The sequence below is a fragment of the Dicentrarchus labrax genome, unplaced genomic scaffold (genome assembly GCF_905237075.1).
Source record: "Dicentrarchus labrax unplaced genomic scaffold, dlabrax2021, whole genome shotgun sequence".
Classification (NCBI taxonomy): domain Eukaryota; kingdom Metazoa; phylum Chordata; class Actinopteri; family Moronidae; genus Dicentrarchus; species Dicentrarchus labrax.
In genome coordinates, this window is record NW_026136718.1 from 8,586,963 (window position 1) to 8,613,437 (window position 26,475).

General features: G+C 36.2%; 2 protein-coding genes and 1 long non-coding RNA gene across 3 annotated transcripts in view; 1 reads left to right on the forward strand and 2 right to left on the reverse strand.

Annotated features, from left to right (window-relative positions):
- On the forward strand, nt 1-25,717 carry LOC127350031 (cornifelin homolog). The gene is made up of 5 exons (XM_051376189.1): nt 1-75; nt 284-320; nt 1,976-2,084; nt 23,683-23,870; nt 23,982-25,717. The coding sequence occupies exons 1-5, from the start codon at nt 20-22 to the stop codon at nt 24,213-24,215; spliced, it is 624 nt and encodes a 207-aa protein (XP_051232149.1). The 5' UTR covers nt 1-19; the 3' UTR covers nt 24,216-25,717.
- On the reverse strand, nt 5,485-7,083 carry LOC127350034 (uncharacterized). The gene is made up of 2 exons (XR_007880510.1): nt 6,786-7,083; nt 5,485-6,155 (listed from the first exon to the last, which is right to left on the reverse strand). It is a non-coding gene; the product is annotated as an uncharacterized LOC127350034 (long non-coding RNA).
- The window catches only part of ttc4 (tetratricopeptide repeat domain 4), a 4,003-nt gene continuing 3,117 nt past the window's right edge, over nt 25,590-26,475 (reverse strand). Inside the window, exons 9-10 of the mRNA XM_051376185.1 lie at nt 26,342-26,424; nt 25,590-25,965 (exon numbers count right to left, since the gene is read on the reverse strand). Coding sequence (XP_051232145.1) covers nt 25,866-25,965; nt 26,342-26,424 — 183 coding nt within the window. The 3' untranslated portion in view covers nt 25,590-25,865. The remainder of the gene's footprint in view (nt 25,966-26,341; nt 26,425-26,475) is intronic.

Consider the following 26,475-nt stretch of genomic DNA (forward strand, 5'->3'; position numbering starts at 1 on the left):
AGAAACATGGCGGTTCAACATGGTGGACTCCATGGAAGACAACCTGCAGCGTAGATATTTACGGCTCTTTCCAAGGTAACGAAAACACAGCAATTTTTATTTTCAGGTGATTATAAACTAAAAAAACATACCTATGAATATTATGTTCCAATTCTGACAAGAGATCCGCCGTGTTACACACTGGACCTTTAAAATGAGTTTCAGTTTCATTTCTTTGTAAAACAGGTTTGGCAGCAGAAGACGCCGTTCTTAATCTAAAGCACATCCTTTCATTCATTCACAGCTTCAGAGTCCCTACAGAGGTTGTCCAGCTCAATCGGGTAAGACCTTTAAGTTTACTAATAACACATTTTACATCTTTATCCCAACAGGTGAATTAAAGTTTAGTCAAACATGCAGTGAAATTTAATTTATACTGTTATATGATTAATATTATTATTATTATTATTATTGGAATGGCGCCGGTGACAACGGCAGCCTGTGATGGCAGCTCCTATCATTGTTGTAGTTTTAGTGTGTTTTCAGTGTTTATAGCCTGTGTTTTTTTCTATTTTTAACTGTTTTCTTACTTTCTTACTTTCTTAATACTTTGTTCACGTCGTCTAAATACGTTTTTGGCGTTTTTGAGCACTTTTAATTTTTTGTTTGCACGGGTCTCCATGGCGACGGGGAGTCGCATTGTTTACACCCGCGACCAGATGATCGCCCTGAGGTACCCGAGCATCCTGACTGGAGAGAGACCCTCCATACCGGAGGAGCTGAGGAGGAGACGGCGAGGCTGCAGAAAGGAGAACGGAGGATGAGGAAGAGGAGGTTTAAACCCTTCGTCTCTGCAGTCATCACTGGAAACAAACGTGGCTACATGATATGCAAATGTTCCTGTTTTTTTTTATATCCGTATGACTTTTATTTTACTCAAATGTTGCTGTGACAAGTGAATTTCCCCATTGTTGGATTAATAAAGTTATCTATCTATCTATCTATCTATCTATCTATCTATCTATCTATCTATCTATCTATGAGGAGAAGTGAGGTTTCTGCCGATGAAAATTATTTATTTTCACTTCTTTGGTAACACAGTCACATTCAGCAGTTTTTTGACTGTTCATATTAACCTCACCACTAAAACAGAGGCATCCTAGGTATTTCTAAATGTTACCAGTTGGATTGTTTGTGGAGCATAATGTGAGACTTTACTGCTACTTCATGGTGTGATATTGTGTACAGTTATATGCCTATAGGAGATACGTGTACAGGGAAGTAATGGTGATTCTTTGCATGTTCAGTATATTGAAATATATCAAAAGGTATCAAATTATATAAAAATTATGATTATTAGAAAGCAATCTCAGTGTTTTTTTAATTGTTTGTTTGGTTTATATCAACAACAAACTAAATTTGGAGCACTTTTAGTTTATTGTTTAAATCTTTGTATAATACTTTCTGAGGTAAATGGTGCAGTTTATGGTGTATTCAGTCTAAAGTATAATTTTAAAATTTGCCATTTGTCTATTTCACTCAGTATTGTGCTTCTACCTAGAGACTTCATCTAATCGGTTTCCTTTAAATTTACCATATACACTGTATGTTCTAGCTTCTCAACGGTATGTTCACTGTATTTTTCTCACATGGTATCAGTTTCGGACTGAATTGTACAGCCAGTTCTCCAAGCTTTCATTGCATTTTATTTTGCCAAGTAACGTGGAAGAGATTTGTTTGTCCAGAAGATAATTGCCACAAATAACATAGCAACAGGAAATTTCAACAGAGACAGAAAGACGCGTTTTACAGCATGGAGCTGAAAATCTAATCAGCTCATTTAGCCTACTGTGGAAGATAAATATGTGGTATTTTAGATACACAACCTCCAAAACATTAAGATATACTGTACAATAAGCCTACAAATCTGCATGTTCCTAGATCTGATATTTCTGTACGTTTTTTTGCCTTTGGTCTGATTTCTCTGTGTTTTTAGGGTCATTGTTCACTATCTATGGCTCGAATTGACCAACAACCAATGGCAGAAAAACCCTTGATAGACTGGGACAGCGGTGTGTTTGACTGCTTTGAGGATGCGAGTACTTGTAAGAATCAATACTACAAAACAAATTTGCATTTTGTTAATGGGATATTTTTCTAATTTCTATGACCTTCTTTAGTAAGGTCAAGTCACTGAAGAGAGTTTGTCTCTGTGTGTTCTTCAGGCTGCTATGGTTTCTGGTGCTGTCCTTGCCTTGCCTGCACAGTTTCCAGACGATTTGGAGAAAACTATTGTCTGCCATTGTGCGACATGTGCACCTCTGCCGCAGTCTCAGCCTGTGGGATGCCATTGTTTGTTCCTCCTGCACTCTTGTCTTTAAGGGCCTCCATGAGAAACAGATATGGAATCAAGGTATGATGCATATAAAGCTGATGTATACTGAATGTTGAATTAAAAACGTTCCTTATTTTTCACTTTGGTTCTCCTCAGGGTTCTCTCTGTAAAGACATTGGAGTTTCCTGTTGCTGCGTCTGGTGTGCCTGGTGTCAGATGCATCGTGAGTTAAAACATCGCAAAAAAAATCCTACTGTCATCAACATGCAGCCTCATCCAGTGATGCTGTATCCTGGAAACCCACCCGCAGCTGGTTTTATTAATCAGACAGGGGTCGTCTCATACTGAGCTTTGTAGCTTCTCAGTTGTGTCTTATGAAGATACATGAAACATGATTCAGATCATACTGCTGTTATATTACACGGTGACTTTCTGTTTCTTAATAATCATGACTTATATTATTATGGTGTAATTACAGTAGTCTAATACTTGATTGAAAAATTACCCATTTGACCTTTATCTACAGTTCCAAATGCAGATTTACTTTATCAGGACCTCTATGGTTATAATAATACTTAACTTTTACTTGTTTTTTATGACAACTGGGTCAAATGATTTTAATTTTAGTCTCCTGTTAAAACAAACAACAACAAAAAAAATCTGGCATTCGGAGCACAAAATGTGGTGTCAATTTAATCTGATCAGACAAATATTATATATATATATATATATATATATATATATAGATAGATATATAGAGAGAGAGAGAGAGAGAGAGAGAGAGGAGAGAGAGAGAAAGAGATACAAACATATCCAGTTGCATCAATAAAAACTATTAACGTTAACTCAAGTTCAAGTTCAGATTCACTAAATGAAACTTCAGGACATTATGATGTGATGGTGTATCACATTTAAGCTCTCATACAGCACGTCTGGACCACTGGAGAATTTCATACCAGGAAACCAGAAAAGGCTGATGATGACAGAGGCTCGACCTCATTAATTGTGACAAATCTTACCACAAAAAAACACATAGCTTTAGGGAATCAATGCCTGGCTGAGTTGTCTATTGTAATATACTTTCACACATCAACACATAATTACTTAAAGGCATGTTGAACAAAGTAGAAAAAAGCTGGTTTAGTCACCCTGTTGACTGAATTCAGACACTGAACTTGGCAAACATTAGTCATCTGTGTAGTGTGTCTCAGTGGTAATGTGTAACGGGCCAGCAGTGGGATGACTTCCTTCTCAGCTTATTCACAGTTTTCTATCTTCTAACATTCATATTAATTCCTTAATAGACAATAAAGCTGAACTAGAGATTATGTTGCTTTTGTTGTTGAATAACACTGAAACTTGTCGCACCAGATTTAGGGACATACTGGCAGGCTTGGGGAGTAATGGATTACATGTAACTGAGTGATGTTATCAAGATGCAAAAAAAAGGTAACTGTATTTACCTTTTATATTACAGTTACAGTAAAAACACGTAATCAGATTAGTTACATTTAGTATACTTTTAGCAGAATTACAATTTGAGCAGAGGAGACATTGTTGATGCTAAAAATCTCTCCATTTTTTTCTGTTTGCATTTTCTTTTCAAAGGTCACATTGTTCTGTTGTCTTATAGAATACATTTGAATCAATACTTATTTCTTTTCTCTTGGTTTTAATTTGCATATTTGGTGTTGAGGTAATCCAAAAGTAACAGAAAGTAATCAAGTTACGTTAATATTGTGATTCTTGGATTAGGTTACTGTCAAAATCTTTTAACAGGTTACTAGTGGACAGTCATTTTAATTGAAGGATGAAGTAAGAAAGCTTTGCTGTCTTTTTTTTTTTACTTACAAGCACTTACATCTCTTGTTTATACCCATTATACATTTTGTTCTTCTTGTCATTACTTTGTCTAATCACGCACTTGAATAAAATTTCTTTATTGCATTTTCAATTTGCAGTTTGTATTTGTACGGACAGAAATATAAAAAAATCCTCAATGATTACTTTTAGAAATCTTATTTGTTTTATATACACTATGTTGCAAAAGTGCAACATAGTTACGGTACCAAATTTGCTATTTGTATCTATGGAAACACGTGTGATATAATGGGCATTTTCCTATGAGCTTCAGTCGGGACTTCTTGGGGATTATTTATTCTCAGTATCCACCCCCCCCAGAGATCAATTATAAAGTATTTCTGTTTCCCTCTTTACACAACATGAACAGACAGATGAGGCCATTAAAGCTACACATGCAGGTTGTTACTGGCCACTCTGTTATATTTTGTAGTGACAGAAAAGGCCAGAATTTGGCAGTAAAGTATCAAAATCTAGACCAAAGCAGGTGAACAAAATGGTTTGGTCCCATAATGTCTCAGATCTGGTAGGGCAGTTAGTTTCTGTTCTTTGCCATCAATGAGTGAATGTGTGTGAAAGGGTGAATGTGGCACGTAGTGTAAAAGAGCTTTGAGTGGTCGGAAGACTAGAAAGGCGCTTTACAAGTACAGGTCCCTTATCATTTACCAAAACTGTCTTATCTCAACATAGATCAAGATCCTTTTTTGGTTTCATCCCTCAAGTCACTGAACACATTTAGTGTGTTAGAGCTATTGTAATGTTTGAGGAGCATAATGTGAGACTTTACAGCTACTTCATGGTACATGTTGACATGGTTCATGTACAATTCTGATTCTTTAAATCTTCAGTATCTGGAAATATAAAAATATACTATCAAAAGGTATCAAATTATATAAAAATGAAAAAAGCGATTTCAGTGGGTTTTTTTTATTATATGTTTATATCTGCAACAAACAATATCTGCAAATTCTGAGCATTTTTGTTTAAATCCCTGTATAATACCTTCTAAGGCAGTGCCGGCCCGTGGCATAGGCAGTATAGGCAAATGCTAAGAGCGCCGTCCATCTAGGGGGCGCCACAATGGGGGAAGAAAAAAAAAAAGGTGCAAATTTCAATATTTTTATACTAAAACTAGTTGGTGCTATTATTTCTTAGTATGAAAAAATAAGCCCACATTAATTTAACTGCATAGCAGGCCCGGCCCTAACCAATTTGGCGCCCTAGGCAAGATTTTAGGTGGCGCTCGCCTTGCATCGCAGTAAATTCCACTGCCAGTTATATACATACATATACTCACGCAAGAAACTGAATAGCTTTGTCTTTGACATTTTATTTTATTTTTAGAGAAACAAGTTCAATCAAAACAGTTAACAAGAAAATAATAAATTATTGCCACCCATTGATGTAGAACGTTACACCACCTTTTTTCTCTCAGCCTCAGCAAGTGCCATCTCTTGTTTATCTATTGTGAGCCCTTTCGCAAAACAGACCTCCAAGTCCTTCCACGTTGCCATGTGAGCATTATGCTCCTGGCTATCCTCATGGACCTTGAGCAAGTGGCTTGCATTTTTCCAGTCCTTTAGTCCTATTCAGTTTGTAATCTCTCTTGGAAAACATTTTGCAGCAGAAACAGTGCAAGCTATCATCCTTTTTCGAGTACATCAGCCAGCTTCTTCCGATTTTTTCCCCACTGACTAAGTGTCTGTTAATGTACTCATGTTGACACCTTCGTCCGTCCTTTTGTTTAGGGAATGTGAAGGTGTTTTCAATTTAAAATGGACATCTGTGAACTAACCCTGTTCGTACGTCATCACTTAGATGTGATGGCCAGTCAGCAGGGTCTATTGGTGCAGCCTTTATTCCTGATGCTGCATCACTGGGTTCTTCTGAGGTGGAGGCGACAGGAGGATCACTTGATGCTGTTGAAGCGTCGATGGGCCAGGATTTGCCGGAGGTGGATTTAGATATTTCAACAGCGTATCTGAAGAGAGAAGAGGAGTAAGTGACACCCTTGGGTGTTACAGTCTAATAATAAAAGAAATGATTCCAAGAATAAAATTAAATAATAAAAAGGAAAAACCTAAGTGATGCATTACTTTCACTGTACTGTACATAAATGATATACAGTGCAATTTTTTTCTGAAAATTAGATTAGATTTAATCTTATTGTCATTACAGTGAAATGCTGATTAGAAGCAGTAAACTGCAGTATAATATAACCTATGGGAAGGTATTAACATTAATGATGTGCACTTTAACATGGATGTAAAGTTTAACACTATAAACACACTTTAGACAACACTGAACTGCAACACAACAAACAACAAGGCTTACAACTCTAATATATAAAGGTGTGTGACTGTTAGCTGACCAATAATAAATAAAAATAAAAATGTAGACAAATGTAAACAACTGCTGAATAGATCTAATCTTTACAAATGTCCCTGAGAAATAGAAGGTGGGAGTATTATATATATTATAGACCCCTCCATAACATGAACTGACGTTAAAACGAACTAACGTTATTTATTGATTAACAAACCGTGTTAGGCTAAAGGTTACTATCGTTCTGCAACAGACAAATCATTTCATCACATTATCTTCACTCTACCTCTGTTTTTGTCGCGTTTCTCCTCCTCTTCTCTTCTTTCTTTCCTTCCCTCGGCACCGGAAAGTTTTGGTCGTTTTGACATTGTTAATGGTTTCTGGGGTGACGTCAGAAAACTCAACCATCTCTCAGAGAACACGTGGGGGGGGGCTTAATAAAGTCTTATTATTATTTAATAGGGTTTGCTATGCAGTTAAATTAATGTGGGCTTATTTTTTTTTTCATATTAAGAAATAATAGCACCAACTAGTGTTAGTATAAAAATATTGAAAGTTGCACCTTTTTTTTTTTTTTTTTTTTTTTTTTTTTAATTCCTCCATTGTGGCGCCCCCTAGATGGACGGCGCCCTTAGCATTATCCTTTACTGCCTATGCCACCGGTCGGCACTGCGTTGTAGCTTCTCAACGGTATGTTCACTGTATTTGTCTCACATGGTATCAGTTTCGGACTGAATTGTAGGCTACAGCCGGTGCTCCAAACTTTCATTGTATTTTATTTTGCCAAGTAACGTGGAAGAGATTTGTTTGTCCAGAAGATAATTGCCACAAGTAACATTCAACAGAGACAGAAAGAAAGACGCTTCTCATTTTCTCATGAACGAGTTTTACAGCATGGAGCTGCTCATTTAGCCTACTGTGGTAGATAAATATGTGGTATTTTAGATACACGACCTCCTAAACATTAAGATATACTGTACAATAAGCCTACAAATCTGCATATCATGTTCCTAGATCTGATATTTCTGTACGGTTTTTTTTAGCCTTTGCTCTGATTTCTCTGTTTGTAGGTTCATTGTTCACTATCTATGGCTCGAATTGACCAACAACCAATGGCAGAAAAACCCTTGATAGACTGGGACAGCGGTGTCTTAGACTGCTTTGAGGATGCGAGTACTTGTAAGAATCAATACTTTAACTTTGTATAATTTGTATTTCTTGATGGTCTATTTTTCTCATTTCTATGACCTTCTTTAGTAAGGCCAAGTCACTGAAGAGAGTGTGTGAGAGTTTGTCTCTGTGTGTTCTTCAGGCTGCTATGGTTTCTGGTGCTGTCCTTGCCTTGCCTGCACAGTTTCCAGACGATTTGGAGAAAACTATTGTCTGCCATTGTGCGACATGTGCACCTCTGCCGTAGTCGCAGCCTGTGGGATGCCATTGTTTGTTCCTCCTGCACTCTTGTCTCTAAGGGCCTCCATGAGAAACAGATATGGAATCAAGGTATGATGCATATAAAGCTGATGTATATTGAATGTTGAATTCAAAACGTTCCTTATTTTTCACTTTGGTTCTCCTCAGGGTTCTATCTGTAAAGACATTGGAGTTTCCTGTTGCTGCTTCTGGTGTGCCTGGTGTCAGATGCATCGTGAGCTGAAACATCGCAAAAAAACTCCTACTGTCATCAACATGCAGTCTCAAACAGTTGTCAACATGCAGCCTCCTCCAGTGATGCTGATTCCTGGAAACCTAAAATGTGGTGTCAATTTAATCTGATCAGCCAAATACAGAGAGAGAGAGAGAGAGAGAGAGAGAGAGAGAGAGAGAGAGATACAAACATATCCAGTTGCATCAATAAAAACTATTAACGTGAACTCAAGTTCAAGTTCAGATTCACTACATTTTTGCACAAACTTGTCATAATGAAAATCTAAATGAAACTTCAGGACATTATGATGTGATGGTGTATCACATTTAAGCTCTCATGCAGCACATCTGGACCACTGGAGAATTTCATACCAGGAAACCAGAAAAGGCTGAGGATGACAGAGGCTCGACAGTAAAAACACATAATCAGATTACAGTTACATTTAGTAAAACTGGGTAATATTTAGCAGAATTACAATTTGAGCAGAGGAGACATTGTTGATACTAAAAATCTCTCCATTTGTTCCGTTTGCATTTTCTTTTCAAAGGTCACATTGTTCTGTTGTCTTATAGAATACATTTGAATCAACACTTATTTCTTTTCTCTTGGTTTTAATTTGCTTATTTGGTGTTGAGGTAATCCAAAAGTAACAGAAAGTAATCAAGTTCCGTTAATGTTGTGATTCTTGGATTAGGTTACTGTCAAAATCTTTTAACAGGTTACTAGTGGACAGTCATTTTGATGTCAAGGATGAAGTAAGTCACATTTTGTTCTTCTTGTCATTACTTTGTCTAATCACACACTTGAATAAAATTTCTTTATTCCATTTTCAATTTGCAGTTTGTATTTGTACGGACAGAAATATAAAAAAATCCTCAATGATTACTTTTAGAAATCTTATTTGTTTTATATCCACTTTGTTGCAAAAATGCAACATAGTTAGAGAGATCAATAATAAAGTATTTCTGTTTCCCTCTACACAACATGAACAGACAGATGGGGCCATTAAAGCTGCACATGCAGGTTGTTACCTGCCACTCTGTTATATTTTGTAGTGACAGAAAAGGCCACAAGATAGCAGTAAAGTATCAAATTCTAGACCAAAGCAGGTGAAAAGTTGTGGTTCTGGTCCCATAATGTCTCAGATCTGGCAGGGCAGTATAGTAACAAGTACGGTTACCAGACTCTTGTCAAACCAGGTTTGAATGACGCCCCAGAACCAGCACAAGTGCACTGGTCTGGGTCAATCTGCTGAAAGTAAACTGGTTTATTATTTATCATTAAATATTTTATTATATTTGTATTAAAATTCTACTGTTGACAATTATTTATCAACAGTTTTACTATAGTCAGTTTATTATGAGTAGTATTTCTTATTTTCATTGATTTTATTGATATCTTATTATTTTAAATACACATATTTTGTTGTTGTCTTATTGGACTTTCTTGTCTCTAAATTCTTTTTAAAAAAAACAATCTACATTTTGTCAATCACTGAATTGCATTCGATTTCTTCTGTGCTATGTAAATAAAGTTTGATTGATTGACTTGGCCATAATCACCATCAACAAAAATGGCAGATCTCGCCAATAGTGGGTGTAGTCCAGGTGCTCCAGCAGGCCAGCTTTAAAAGGAACTGGTCCATATGTAAGTCAATTGACAACCTGCACTGACTGACCCAGTATTGAGCCACCTTAAAAAAACATCCAAAAACAATATATATAATAAAAACAAGAAGGGCCCTTTCTCTTACCAATGCCACATTAGTGTATGCCCTAACCCTAACTCTATTGTCACAACCTGGCTCAAAGGTGTGTGACAAAGTGGGAGACCACAGAGCCTGTAATTGGTTAACACAATTTAATTAAGTAAATAAAAAATAATACAGTTTAATCTGTCTATCAGTAAATCAGTATGTCTGCACTGCCTGTGTGAGTAAATGAATTTAAAACACAAACATTTAGAACACAAACAAAAACCAACAGTTCAGTCAGCAGGCCAGAGGAAGAGACTGAGAAAGCCTTGCAGGTCTGATTTATAGCCTCCTGAGCCCAGCCTGCTCAGGTTAGCTGCATCAGGGAGTAAACCCAGCTCCACCCCCTACTTCCTGAAACAAAGAAAGTAAACGACCAAAGAACGAGGAACGGAATAAAGCCAACCCAAGGGCCGTCACAGTATGCATATTATGTGTTCAGCATAACACTGACACTGTTATTTTAATGATATGCCTTCTATCTGTAGAGTGAACATAAATGATATATTTTTTTGAACAAGAAGAACATTTTTAAATTACTATCAAACTACCAAAATAATTGTCATAAACACAATGTACGTGTTATCTATTAAAGTTCCTCTCCCGACATGTTTTAGGATATATAAAAATACTCTGCTTTGAATCATTTGTAATAATCTTTCTACAAAAAGAAGTTCAATAACCTTGTTAAAATTCTTTAAACTCCTTCTCCCTTGTTGGAAAATCCTGAATGTATTATAAGAATTTACTTTAAAAAAAACTAACAAGTAACTCTTATGTGACATATATATGGGGTATGCATGAATGTATGTTTTTTTAGTTTGAGCGGGTCAACAACAGGACTGAACACACAACAATAACAGTGTGGTAATTATCAGATCCTTCAAGTCACTGAACACATTTATTTTATTAGAGCTACTGTAATACATTCATTGTTGATGCTCGTAAACAGAAAAGGATTATAAATTGGTCGTAAAAATCTTTTTTTTACTCTGCACATTAACTGATGAGATTTCAGAGTACAGTGCATCCACCTCAGGTGTGGTACAATAACCTAATAAAGCATAGTCAAAACATGTGTTCATCAATAAATTTGCCAAAGTGCATTAAATAAATAGTATTTTATTAATGTGATAAGAAAACCCTGACTTTAATATGAGTAAATGTTATTAATATATATATATATATATATATATATATATATATATATATATATATTATGCTGTCTAAATATCATGAAGCCTACTTACTTTCATTTTACCATATTGAACATTGGTCAGTAACACATTGCTGCACAACACTGTTACCACTCTTCAGTCAATAACAATGGAGAGGTGATATTCCGGGTTTATCAGGAGTTTCATTTCTTTGTACCAATAAAACAGGTTGTGCAGCACAAGATTCCGCTCCTAATCTGAAGCACATCGTTTCATTCATTCACAGCTTCCTCCAGTCCCCACGAAGGTCGTCTAGCTGTCAGGTAAGACCTTTAAGTTTATTAATAAGACGTTTTACATCTTAATCCCAACAGGTGAACCAACGTTTAATCTAACATGCAGTAAATGTGATTTTATACTGTAAGATGAAGAAGTGAGATTTCTGCATATGAAAATTATTTATTTTCACTTTGGTAACACAGTCAAATGCAGCAGTTTTTGAATGTTCATATTAACCTCACCACCAAATCAGAGGCATCCTGGGTATTTCTAAATGTTACCAGTTGGATTGTTTGTGGAGCATAATGTGAGACTTTACAGTTACTTCATGGTGTTATACTCTGTACAGTAATATCCCTATAGGACATACGTGTACAGGTATGTAATGGTGATTCTTTGCATTTTCAGTATCTGGAAATACAAAACAAATACTATTAAAAGGTATCAAATTATATCAAAATGATAAGTTATTAAAAAGCGATGTCAGTGGGTTTTTTTTTTTCTTTATATATGCAACAAACAATATCTGTAAATAAAAGTAAATTTAAAAAATACATAACTCATGTTATTTCTCTATCACTCAGTATTTTACTTCTACCTAGAGACTTCATCTAAACATTTTTTTGTGTAAACTTTACTGTAGCTGTTTTTACTACTCAACTGTACGTTTACGGTATTTTTCTCATATGTTATCAGTTAGGGAGTTTTTGTACTGTATAGCCAATGCTCAAAGCATTTATTGCATATTTTGCCAAGTCGATCTGTGCCTGTTCATAGATTTTCCAAATAACATGGAACAGATTTGTTTGCCCAGAAGATAACTGCCACAAGTAACTAACACAGAAACAAGAAATTTAAAACAGAACAGAAAGACTCTTCTCATTTCCTCATGAACGAGTTTTGCAAAATGGAGCTCCGAAAATCAAATGTGGGAGATAAATATGTGGTAGAACGATGTCATTTTCACACACGTCCTCCTACTGAAGGAGGTAAAACATTAAGATATGAAATACAATATAAGCCTCTGCATATCATGTGTTTTTTTTTTTGCCTTTGCTCTGATTTCTCTGTGTTTTTAGGTTTATTGTTCACACTCTGTGGCTAAACAACCAATGGCAGAAAAACCCTTGACAGACTGGGACAGCGGTCTCTGTGACTGCTTTGAGAATGCGAGTACTTGTAAGAATCAATACTACAACTTTGTATAATTTGTATTTCTTAATGGTCTATTTTTCTCATTTCTATGACCTTCTTTAGTAAGGCCAAGTCACTGAAGAGAGTGTGTGAGAGTTTGTCTCTGTGTGTTCTTCAGGCTGCTATGGTTTCTGGTGCTGTCCTTGCCTTGCCTGCACAGTTTCAGGACAATTTGGAGAAAACCGTTGTCTGCCATTATGCGACGTATGCAGCCCTGCAATACTCGCAGCCTGTGGGATACCATTGTTTATTCCTCCTGCACTCTTGTCTCTAAGGGCCTCCATGAGAAACAGATATGGAATCAAGGTATGATGCATGTAAAGCTGATGAAAATTTCTAATGACATGTTGAGTGTTGAATTAAACATTTATTTTTCACTTTGGTTCTCCTCAGGGTTCTATCTGTAAAGACATTGGAGTTTCCTGTTTCTGCGTTTGGTGTGCCTGGTGTCAGATGCATCGTGAGATAAAACATCGCAAAAAACCTCCCACTGTCATCAACATGCAGTCTCAAACAATTGTAAACATGCAGCCTCCTCCAGTGATGATGATGCCTGGAAACCCTGGATTTATAAACCAGACAGTCATCACACACTGAGCTTTGCAGCTTCTCAGTTGTGTCTTATGAAGGAAACGTGATTCAGATCATGCTGCTGTTTGTTTTATTACACGGTGACTTTCAGTTTCTTAATAATCATGACTTATATTATTATGGTCTAATTACAGTAATACTTGATTGAAAAATACCCTTTATCTGCTGTTAAATGCAGATTTACTGTATCAAGACCTCTATGGTTATAATAATACTTAATAATTTAAATCTTAGCCTTTTTAACACATTTTAACTTTTTCTTGTTGTTCCCCCTTTGTTACCAAAGTGAAACAAATGAAACCAGTCATACGAGCCACTAAAAGAGTGAATCTGTTTGTAAGAGCATCAGGAAAGGCTGAGGATGACAGAGGCTTGACTTTGCAAGTACGTCTTAGTAAAATCAATCAAATCACATTGGTGACAGATGACACCAAAAAACTATGTGTCTATTGTAATGGACATTTGCATATCATCTTTACTGAAAAGCATGCTAAACAAACTACAAAAGCTGGTTTAGTCACCCTGTTAACTGAATTCAAACATTAGTCATCTGTGTAGTGTGTCTCAGTGGTAATGTGTAACAGGCCAGTGGGATGACTTCCCTCTAACTTTTTTTTTTTTAACTATTACACATTTTGTTCTTCTTGTCATTAATTTATCTAATCAAGCACTTGAATAAAATTAATTTACACAGTTTTCTGTCTGCAGTTTATATTTGTACAAACAAAAACACGAAGAATCCAAATGGATTGCTTTTGATACCTGGTGTCAAACAGCATGCCCTGCTCTTTGCCACAAATTTGTATGCCAGTAAATGGTAATAAACTGCACTTACATAGTACCTTTCTAGTCTTCTGCACACTACGTGCCACATTCACACAATCACACACATTCATACAGTGATGGCACAGCATCGGCAGAAATTTGTGGTTCAGTATTTTGCTAAGACCACATCTTGACCTCCTTGTGGCCCTAAGCAAAATTCTGCTAGGGGGGTCTCCTACCAGACCTGTAAACCATGTAAACTATTTGCAACACAGTCACACCTGACTCCCATTACAATTCTCCCTCCTTTAAAACAGTTTGCTCCATCTGTCGGTCTGAGAATAAGTAGATACAGAACAGAATGAGGTATAAACAAACAATATTTATTTAACAGAATATTTTCAATAGAGTATTAAATTAATATTAACTTTAACACTCAATGTGTAACGTCAACCATTATTCAAGTCTTAACTACACAGATAGGCACCGATCTTGCTCAAGGTCACTTTGACTTGCAACAGGAAGATCCGGAGATGAAACTGCCAACCTTCTGATTAGAGGACAACCTGCTCTACCTCCTGAGTCACAGTCCTACCACCAGTGCTTTCACAATGTTTGTATCTTATTTCCTGTTAAAACCTGCTCCCAGAATGAGGAAGCATCTTATCTTTACACTGTGGTTCAAATGCTTTACATTCTGTAACAGATAATCTCCTACGAGATCTACATGCCTCAACAGTACTGGATTAAAGAAGCAAAGGATCTATGACCAGGAATTTACCACAAGGATCATTAAAGTATAATATCACTGGTTCTTTAATGAGGAAACACAAGACAGCTGGCAGCAGAAAGGATTTTTAAAGTAATTTACGTGATTATCAATTTAGGCCTGAATAATACTCTACTGCTGTATTTTTATAATATATTCATATAAATGTGAAACTAATTTTAAGGCTTAATCAGAGATGCAAGTTTAAAAACAAATTAAAGAAAATAATGGGCCCTTACCAGCTCAACAAATTAAATTCTTGGTGGCTATGGTGTAAATCAAAATAAAATCACATTTAAAGGTCCAGTGTGTAACATTTACGAGGATCTATTGTCAAGAAATGGAATATAGTTTTCATGTTTTCTTTACTGTATATTCACTTGAATATAGGAATTATTGTGTTTTTATTAACTTAGCCGTTTTTAACTACAGATGCAGCGGGTCACCCTCCATGGAGTCCGCCATGTTTCTACAGTAACCCAGAATGGACAAACCAAACACGAGTTTCGTGGCCACTGTAGTTTCTCCTACACACTCCACAACCTGTTCTCATTAGATAATGTCTCATTTGTGGTATCTATTAGTTAAAAGTTAAAATTCATATTTACTTGTAGTATCCCCTAAAGTAAAAGATCTGAGTACTCCATCCATTGAGCCACAGTTTGTTTTTTGAATTTGTGGTTTTGGTTGCAAATACAACAACGTGTTGCCTGTGCAATGAGTCAGCCTGTTTTATCAAAAACTGATGCCAACAATCACTTTATTGTCATATTATTTAGGGGCCAACATAAGAAGGAAAATGAAACACAGAGAGATTTACAAAGAGACAACACAGAAGGACAAACACAGAGAGGAACGGTCAGCAGCTGAACCACAACAAGTACAAACAAAACTCCATAACTCACCTGCTAGTTTTCAGGTTGTACCTGTACACTGTCTACTAAAGTGCCAGCAGTGAACAGCAGGTGGTGCTGTCGAGCTTTACAGCAGGGCTGTATCGTTCTGAAGTTGTGGTTGCTTCTACAGGTTTCAAATCACAACCACATCCTCTGTTTGGTTTCGTTTCAGGTGGACAAAGACATTTTTGGTTAACCTGCTTTTAACAGAGCAGCACCTGTTGTCAGGTAAAAACAAAACTGTAACTGCTTCCCTTTTAGGTCTGAAAAAACTAATGAAAGCTCACAGGATGAAGGCAAAGGCACAAGGCTGTTCATTATTTCCTTAATAGTAAACATGTTGGTGTTTCACTGCATAACTGTTTTTACATAAACAAGGAATGAAAAGCAAACAGAAAATCACCTCTGAGATTTAGAGAGTAACCAACCTGATTAAAGTGCTGTAAACATCAGCTGCATTTACACCTGTAAAAGTTAAATCGGGGTGGTTTCAGATGTCTCAGAATCTCAGCACATGAAACCAAAAAAGGAAATATGTGTTTTTGTAATGTGGGTGAACTGACCCTTTAAATACGGGAGCAGCTTTAAAATAAAACATTTTGCTCACCGGGTTTCTGAACAAGTGCTCCAGTTTCTAGTTCTAGACGTCGAACGAGCTGCTTCCTCAGATCCACCAGCTGCTGTCTTCAGTCCAACATGTGGACTTTTTTCACTGTTTCTTTGCCGAACTGCAACAATCGTCCTCTTCTCAGGATGAGATTCCCACCAAAAGGTTGCACAATCTCTTAGCTGCCAAACTGGTGACGTAGAGGATCCACTGAAAACATGGCACACAATAGTGTTATTGTGTTATAATGTGACAAGGTAGAGCAAATTTTGCAAAAGTGTTTTTCTTGAGTCATGTCCTATCCACTGATGTTACGGTTGGCTAACACATCTCAAATCCAGTTTAATTAAAGGCCCAGTGTGTATTATTAATGAGGATCTATTGGCAGAAATGGAATATAATATTTATATGTTTATGTATTCATATGTTTTCTTCAGTGTATAATCAACTCAATATAGGAATTGTTGTGTTTTTATCCACAGATGCAGCGGGTCGCCTTCCATGGAGTCCACCATGTTTCTACAGGAACCCAGAATAGACAAACTAAACACGAGTTTCGTGGCCACTGTAGTTTCTCCTACACACTCCACAACCCATTGACATTCTCAGGTCATCAAATACAGACGCCAGCCATGTTCAATCAGTTGTAATATGCAACTTCACTGCTAGATACCACTAAATCTGACACATTATATATATTATATATAAACATATACATTCTAAACAAAATACATCTCGAGCCACAGCCTTGGTCAAGGGCACTGACTGGAGATCAAACCTAACATACAGGTGCTGATGGTGAGGGAAACCAGAGCACCCAGAGGAAACCCACGCAACCACTGAGAGAATATGCAAGATCCACGCAGAAAGGCCATGACCCAGCCGGGAGATAAATTGGGAATAAACAAATGAAAATAAATTGGGAGTAAAAATCATGCTCCTGTTGAAGCATAGTCAAATCATGTGCTTATGAATAAATTTGCCAAAGTGTATTAAATAAATAGAATTTTATTAACATCATAAGAAAACCCTGACTTTAATATACATGTTTATTTATATATGTATTAATACAAATGTTTTATGCTGTCTAAATATCATGAAGCCTACTTACTTTCATTTGACCACATTGAATATTAGTGAGTAACACACTGCTGCACAACACTGTTACCACTCTTCAATCAATAACAATGGAGAGGTAATGTTGCCACTGTAGTGTGGCAGGATATCAGGTGATTATAAACAAATGAAAACATACCTATGAATTTTATATTTGATTTCTGCCAATCGATCCTCCTAAATGTTTCAAATTGAACCTTTAAAATTTGTTTCAGTTTCATTTCTTTGTTCTTATAGAACAGGTTGTGTAGCACAAGATGCCACTCCTAATCCAAAGCATTTCTTTTAATTCAGTCACAGCTTCCTCCAGTCCCCACGAAGGTTGTCTAGCTGTCAGGTAAGACCTTTAAGTTTATTAATAAGACGTTTTACATCTTAATCCCAACAGGTGAACCAACGTTTAATCTAACATGCAGTAAATGTGATTTTATACTGTAAGATGAGGAGAAGTGAGATTTCTGCAGATGAAAATTATTTATTTTTCACTTTTTTTTTCACAGTCACATGCAGCAGTTTTTTGAATGTTTATATTAACCTCACCACTAAAACAGAGGCATCCTGGGTATTTCTAAATATTACCAGTTGGATTGTTTGTGGAGCATAATGTGAGACGTTACAGTTACTTCATGGTGTGATATTGTGTACAATTATATCCATGTAGGATATACGAGTACAGGGATGTAATGGTGATTCTTTGCATCTTCAGTATATTGAAATATTAAAAAATACTATCAAAAGGTATCAAATAATATCAAAATGATAAGTTATCAAAAAGCAATTTCAGTGTTTTATTATTATTATTTCTTTATATCTGCAAAAAAAACATTATCTGTAAATTTGAGCATTTTTGTTTAAATCCCTGTATAATACTTTCTAAGGTAAATGGTGCAGTTTATGGACTTCACAATGACATTCATGTATTTTACATTAATTCTAAAGTATCATTTTAAAAATACATAACTCATGTTATTTCTCTGTCACTCAATATTTTACTTCTACCTAGAGACTTCATCTAATCATTTTTTTTGTGTGGAAAATTTACTGTATCCCTTTTGCTACTCAACTGTGTGTTTACGGTATTTTTGTCATATGTTATGTCGTGTTGTGTTTTGTATTACCTTTTTCTTTTCATTTTTAACTCATGTGAAGTGTCTTTGAGTTTCTTGAAAAGCGCTCTATAAATTAAATGTATTATTATTATTATTATTATTATTATTATTAGAATTGTACGGCCAATGCTCAAAGCTTTTACTGCATAATTTATATTAAGTCAATCTGTGCCTATTCAGAGATTTTCCAAATAAAATGGGACAGATTTGTTTGCCTAGAAGATAACTGCCACAAGTAACTAACACAGAAACAAGAAATTTAAACAGAAAGGAAAGACGCTTCTCATTTCCTCATGAACAAGTTTTGCAACATGGAGGTACAACAATGGCATTTTCACACACATAAGCCTACTGAAGGAGTGGTAAAACATTAAGATATATAATACAATATAAGCCTCTGCATATCATGTGTTTCTTTTACCTTTGCTTTGATTTCTGTGTGTTTTTAGGTTCATTGTTCACTGTCCGTGGCTAAAGTTGTCCAACAACCAATGGCAGAAAAACCCTTGATAGACTGGGACAGCGGTGTCTTAGACTGCTTTGAGAATGCGAGTACTTGTAAGAATCAATACTACAACTTTGTATAATTTGTATTTCTTAATGGTCTATTTTTCTCATTTCTATGACCTTCTTTAGTAAGGCCAAGTCACTGAAGAGTGTGTGTGAGAGTTTGTCTCTGCGTGTTCTTCAGGCTGCTATGGTTTCTGGTGCTGTCCTTGCCTTGCCTGCACAGTTTCAGGACAATTTGGAGAAAACCAGTGTCTGCCATTATGCGACGTATGCAGCCCTGCAATACTCGCAGCCTGTGGGATACCATTGTTTGTTCCTCCTGCACTCTTGTCTCTAAGGGCCTCCATGAGAAACAGATATGGAATCAAGGTATGATGCATGTAAAGCTGATGAAAATTTCTAATGACATGTTGAGTATGTTGAATTAAAAACTGATTTTTCACTTTGGTTCTCCTCAGGGTTCTCTCTGTAAAGACATTGGAGTTTCTTGTTGCTGCGTTTGGTGTGCCTGGTGTCAGATGCATCGTGAGATAAAACATCGCAAAAAACCTCCCACTGTCATCAACATGCAGTCTCAAACAATTGTAAACATGCAGCCTCCTCCAGTGATGATGATGCCTGGAAACCAACCGGCAGCTGGTTTTATTAGCCCGACAGTCGTCAAACACTGAGCTTTGCAGCTTCTCAGTTGTGTCTTATGAAAGAAACGTGATTCAGATCATGCTGCTGTTTGTTTTATTACACGGTGACTTTCAGTTTCTTAATCATCATGACTTATATTATTATGCTCTAATTACAGTAATACTTCATAGAAAATGACCCATTTTTTACCTTTATCTACAGTTCCAAATGCAGATTTACTGTATCAAGACCTCTATGGTTATAATAATACTTAACTTTTACTTATTATAACTTGGGGTAAATAATTTAAATCTTAGCATTTTTAACGCATTTTAACTTTTTCCTGTTGTTCCCCCTATCGAGAGATACAGACTATCTGAACGTGACAGCAGGTCTGGACCCCTCGAGAATTTTTATATATGTTTGTACCAAAGTGAAACAAATGAAACGAGTCATACGAGCCATTAAGAGTGAATCTGTGTGTAAGAGCACCTGAAAAGCATGCTAAACAAACTAGAAAAGCTGGTTTAGTCACCCTGTTGACTGAAAATAAAAATTTATAAATATGTGTGAAGTGTGTCTCTGTGGTAATGTGTAACGGGCCAGTGGGATGACTTCCTTCTAAAAGCAAAACTTATTCACAGTTTTCGAATTTCTAATTTTTTTTTTCATACAAGCACTTGTTTATACCTATTACACATTTAGTTCTTCTTGTCATTAATTTATCTAATCAAGCACTTGAATAACATTTATTTACAGTTTTCAGTCAGCAGTTTATATTTGTACAAACAAAAACACATATTCATAAATTCATATTCAGTTGTAGTATCCCCTAAAGTAAAAGATCTGAGTATTTCATCCAGTGTGCCACAGTTTGTTTTTTGAATTTGTGGTTTTGGTTGCAAAAACAGCAACTTGTTGCCTGTGCAATGAGAAATTTACAAAAAGACAACACAGAAGGACAAACACAGAGAGGAACGGTCAGCAGCTGAACCACAACAAGTACAAACACAACTCCATAACTCACCTGCTAGTTTTCAGGTTGTACCTGTACACTGTCTACTAAAGTGCCAGCAGTGAACAGCATGTGGTGCTGTCGAGCTTTACAGCAGGGCTGTATCGTTCTGAAGTTGTGGTTGCTTCTACAGGTTTCAAATCACAACCACATCCTCTGTTTGGTTTCGTTTCAGGTGGACAAAGACATTTTTGGTTAACCTGCTTTTAACAGAGCAGCACCTGTTGTCAGGTAAAAAAACTGTAACTGCTTCCCTTTTAGGTCTGAAAAAACTAATGAAAGCTCACAGGATGAAGGCAAAGGCACAAGGCTGTTCATTATTTCCTTAATAGTAAACATGTTGGTGTTTCACTGCATAACTGTTTTTACATAAAATAAATAAAATAATAAATGAAAAGCAAACAGAAAATCACCTCTGAGATTTAGAGAGTTACCAACCTGATTAAAGTGCTGTAAACATCAGCTGCATTTACACCTATAAAAGTTAAATCGGGGTGGTTTCAGATGTCTCAGAATCTCAGCACATGAAACCAAAAAAGGAAATATGTGTTTTTGTAATGTGGGTGAACTGACCCTTTAAATACGGGAGCAGCTTTAAAATAAAACATTTTGCTCACCGGGTTTCTGAACAAGTGCTCCAGTTTCTAGTTCTAGATGTCGAACGAGCTGCTTCCACAGATCCACCAGCTGCTGTCTTCAGTCCAACATGTGGACTTTTTTCACTGTTTCTTTGCCGAACTGCAACAATCGTCCTCTTCTCAGGATGAGATTCCCACCAAAAGGTTGCACAATCTCTTAGCTGCCAAACTGGTGACGTAGAGGATCCACTGAACACATGGCACACACTGTCTCACAATAGTTTTGCAGCCCTGTCCTATCCACTTACAATATGGACGGATGATTGCTTAACTCCACACATTAACTGATGACATGTTTTAGTAAAATGCATCCGCATCAGGTGAGGTGCAATAGCCTGACTTTAATATGAGTAAATGTTTTTAATATACATGTTTTATGCTATCTAAATATCATGAAGCCTACAAACTTTAATTTTTACATTATAAGATCGTATTGAATACTGGTGAGTAACACATTGCTGCAGTTACCACTCTTCAATCAGTAACAGGATATTCACAGAGAGGTGATGTTGCCACTATAGTAAGGCAGGAGAGCAGTTTTGTGTTTATAAGGCCTTAACTGTCATCAAATGTCAGAAACTGGGTCACACAGACCCTCCTAGCTTGATTGATGTTATTATCCCAACCTGTTGACTTTTTCAGTCAAGTTCTTGTCATGAGGAGATGAATTCTGGGAAACACCCTGCAGCCAAATCTGACCTGTCAACTCATCACCGTTTCCTAGTGGAGTGGAAAAGTGTTTTCTCCCCAACCTGCAATGATTATGTACATTATTGCTGATTGACAATGAATTATTTAACAACAATTAAAATAAAAATACATGTGCAGAAGACAGGATGAATAAAATAAACCATGATTCCATAAATAAATGCACCAATGTATGAATCAATCCGACATGCATGGCTGCTTCCTGTGTACCTGCAGGGTCAAGATGCTACAGATTAATAAATAAATATAATGCAGATCATTCTGATTAGCATTTATCAAGATGAAAAAAACAAAATCAGTATTTAATGATAATACCTCTCTTGTAATCAAACACATACAGAAAGAGAAAGTTCCTTTATGGATGTTTCATCTTTGTATGTTCCTGTATATGAATGGGAAAACTGTTTAAAGGTCAAGTGGGTGTAGCATTTACGATAAATAGTATGGAAATAGTGTTCTTGGAATTCAGTTTCAATTTCATTTATTTGTTCCATCAGATTCAGGTTTTGCAGCATTGTTTGTGTTTAGCTGTCCTACTTACACAAGATGCCACTCCTAATCTAATGCACATCCTTTCATTCATTCTCAGCTTCAGAGTGGGTAAGAAGGTTGGCTAGCTGTCAGGTAAGACCTTTAAGTTTATTAATATAACGTTTCACATCTTTATTCCAACAGGTAAATTAAAGTTTAATTCGACATGCTGTAACAGTTAATTTATACTGTAAGAAAAGTGAGGTTTCTTTAGATGAAAATTATTTATTTTCACTTCTTTGGTAACACAGTCCCATGCAGCAGTTTTTTGAATGTTCATATTAACTTCACCACTAAAACAGAGGCATCCTGGGTATTTCTAAATGTTACCAGTTGGATTGTTTGTGGAGGATAATGTGAGACTTTACAGTCGTACAATTATATCCATATAGGAGATATGTGTACAGGGATGTAAATCTATCTGTAATGGCAAACAATGTCTGCAAATTCTGGGCTCTACATTCTATAGTCATTGTTTCACACCCTGTAGAATAATTAAAGACGTAGAAGGTATACATATGTCTTTTATGTTAATTCTGAAGTAAATATGATTGTAAAATGCATATTGTTATTTCTCTGTCACTCAGTTTTGTGCTTGTAGCTAGAGAGACAATCTGATTTATCTGTTTCTTACATTTACCACAGGCTGTATTCAGTAATACATTATATGTCGTAGCTACTCAACAGTAAGTTTAGGGTATTTTTCTCATATGTGGTCAGTTTAGGACAGTTTGAATTGGATTGTATGAACTGTATATTGTATTGTATTGGGCTTTTGTCCCATTTTATTTTTACCAAGTCAATCTGCACATCCTATTGAGAGGTTTTCCAAAGTAATTAGACTGTTAAACTGTAGCTAGTCATTTTTCAGTCAAAGCTGAACACAAATTATAAAAACATTGAAATATTAAATCCCAAACCCAATTGCCTTAAGCAAAAGTAACATAGCTAACAAAGATGAAGTTTTGTAGCAGTAAAAAAATTAAAACATCATAAGCCTTTGCATGTCTTGTTCCAAGAAACAATATGAGTTTTTGTTCCGATTTCTTTGTGTTAACAGGTTCATAGTTCACTATCTATGGCTTACACTGTTCAACAACCAATGGCAGAAAAACCCTTGAGAGACTGGGACACCGGTCTCTGTGACTGCTTTGAGGACGCCAGTACTTGTCAGTACCACAAGTTTGACTATTTCGTATTCTTTCGATTACATTTTTATGACCTTAGGTTACTTCGGAGGGTTTGTCACAACCTACTGACATATACCCATGTTTTTCAGGCTGCTATGGTTTCTGGTGCTGTCCTTGCCTTGCCTGCACAGTTTCAGGACAATTTGGAGAAAACCAGTGTCTGCCATTATGCGACGTATGCAGCCCTGCAATACTCGCAGCCTGTGGGATACCATTCTTTGTTCCTCCTGCACTCTTGTCTCTAAGGGCCTCCATGAGAAACAGATATGGAATCAAGGTATGATGCATGTAAAGCTGATGTATACTGAATTTCCCATAGTTTGCTGAAAAAGATTAAGCCATGTCTAATTTAAAAGTTTACATACGTCTCAACTTTGGTTCTCCTCAGGGTTCTCTCTGTGAAGACATCCCAGTTTCCTGTTTCTGCGTCTGGTGCGCCTGGTGTCAGATGCATCGCGAGTTAAAACATCGCAAGAAGAGTCCCACTGTCGTCAATGCGCAGCCTCACACCTTTGTCAATGCGCAGCCTCAAACCTTTGTCAATGTGCAGCAGAACGCTCCACAGATGATGGCTCCCCAACCTGTTTTCATGAGCCAACCAGTCGTCATGATGTCATACTGAGCTTTGTGGCTTCTCATTGGTCTGCTGTCTCTAATGAAGGTAATATGATTCAGATCATGCTGCGGTTTGTTTTACTGACAAAAAGACTTCCTCTCTTGATAATCATGATTCAATCAATTACAGTAACACTATGGTAATAGTAATTATACGTAACTTGGTCTTCTTGTTTATGCCTACAGGGTCAAATTATTTTAGTTGTCTGAAGTTTTTCTGTTAAAACAAACAAAAAATGAGGCAATCTGTGGTTTGAGTTAAATCTGATCTGATCAATACAACTCATATTCAAACATATCCAATTGCATCAATCAAATTATTCTTATTATTTTGAGTTCCAAGGTGAATTTAATGGATATTTAATATTTAATATGATGCACTTATGATAGGTTTATGTAATTAGTATAAAATATAAAACCTAATATGCTGGTGAACAGAATTTTTGTCTTAATATGTATTAAATTGTTGTTCATTTCAGTTTCATTTTTAAGCTCAAAATTTATTCAGTTTCATTGTAATTTCCGTTCAAATGTTTTTTTCCATCTGTGGGGAGATGCAGCCTATTTGCACATGACTCATACAGCAGGTCATGGCTGCTCAAGAATTCTGTATTAGTTTGTTTCCCAAGAGAAAAAAATGCTCTTAAATCACTCAAACAAACCACTAAAGAGCCAATATGTTTGTAAGAGTGGTTCTTGCTCGAGGCCCCAAGTTCTCATGATTTACAGGCTTGACCTGGCAGTAGTATCATAGTAATCAGCTGATCACATTAGAGAACACCTTTAGGAAATGAATGCCTGGCTGAGTCTATCGTAGAGTACGGTAAAACATCATTACACAACATTACAAAAAGTATGCTAAAGAAACCCTGTCTGACTGCATTTGAACAAACAATTGCAGACATTAGTCATCTGTACACAATGCCTTCCTTCTAAAACAGGGACACCTAAAGTGAGCCCTACGGGACAAAGTAAAACGTTCTGATATAAAATTCCTGTTTTATTTTTTATGCAATTTTTATATATATATTTAAATGCTCTTTAAATATGTAAGATTCCTAATAATTTTTCATAACTGAGCATGGAGGGCAGAGTGACAACTTTCACACGAAGTCAGTCAATTAAGGGAACTTGGGATCTTAGTACCATTTTGCATCTTAACAGTACAATACAATAAGGGTGTCCTTTTGGCCCGTGGCCCATCATTTAGCTTCAGTTTTGGCCCTCCAAGGGAAAATGTTTGTTCTGAAAGCAGATTTCTAATTTCTAGCATTCAAATTAATTCCATAACGGATAATAAAGCTTAACTAGAGATTATGTTGCTTTTGTTGCTGACTAACACTGAGACTTGTAGCACCAGATTCAGGGACTTACTGGTATGTTTGGTCAAGGATAAACTTTTTTTACTTACAAGCATTTACATCACTTGTTAATAGCCATTATACATTTTGTTCTTGTTGTGATTAATTTGTCTAATCAAGCACTTGAATAAAATTTCTTTACACCATTTTCAATTTGCAGTTTGTATCTTTCAGAGATATTATTTGTTTTATATTCATGTGTGTTCATATCTGTTGTCGAAGAGCGTGTCCTGCCCTTTGCCACGAGTCGGAGAATTTTGTGTATTAATAGTCCAAGATATTAAATCCATGCGTTTTCACAATCTTTGTATTTTCTTCCCAGTTAAAAACTGCTCCCAGAACGAGGAATCCTTTACCAGAACGATGAAACTGGGAGTCCCTCCCTTGACAAAAAACCTTTTAGAAAAACAGAGCAGAAAAGACAGACACAGGAAATTAATGTCCAGTAAGTTAGTATACTTTAAAAGGAGATATTGACACCATGGTAACACAAATTCAGTATATTCTCTAACAGATAATATCCTCTGAGATATACATCCCTCAACGGTACTGAAGTGCAAAAGCAAAGAATCTGGGACCACGACCACCTGCCTATAAGGACCTATATGTCATTAAAGTACAATATCACTGTTTTTTTCCTTTGCTTGCCTAATGAGGAAACACCAGGCAGCTGGTTCTCATTATGTTATTTGTCTATTTTAATTTTGTTTAATTAGCTGCACAAACAAATCCAAAGGAAAATAAAAACCAGACTTCATCTCAACAGATTTACCTTTTATGCTGCAACACTTTTAAAAGTGACGTCTCTGGGTTTACTTGGTAGAGAGTCTCCTTCTGCTCGTCTTCAAAGTACAGCTAAAAAGTGAGGAAAGGTCAAATGCGGTTAAACAGAATGATTAATTATCG

Bases quoted from the DNA above. Each gene is read 5' to 3' on its own strand.
- LOC127350031 (XM_051376189.1), top strand. From the start codon at position 20: ATGGTGGACTCCATGGAAGACAACCTGCAGCGTAGATATTTACGGCTC. The intron at 76-283 runs GTAACGAAAACA...ATTCATTCACAG, and splicing joins TATTTACGGCTCTTTCCAAG to CTTCAGAGTCCCTACAGAGG. The intron at 23,871-23,981 runs GTATGATGCATG...GGTTCTCCTCAG, and splicing joins GAAACAGATATGGAATCAAG to GGTTCTCTCTGTGAAGACAT.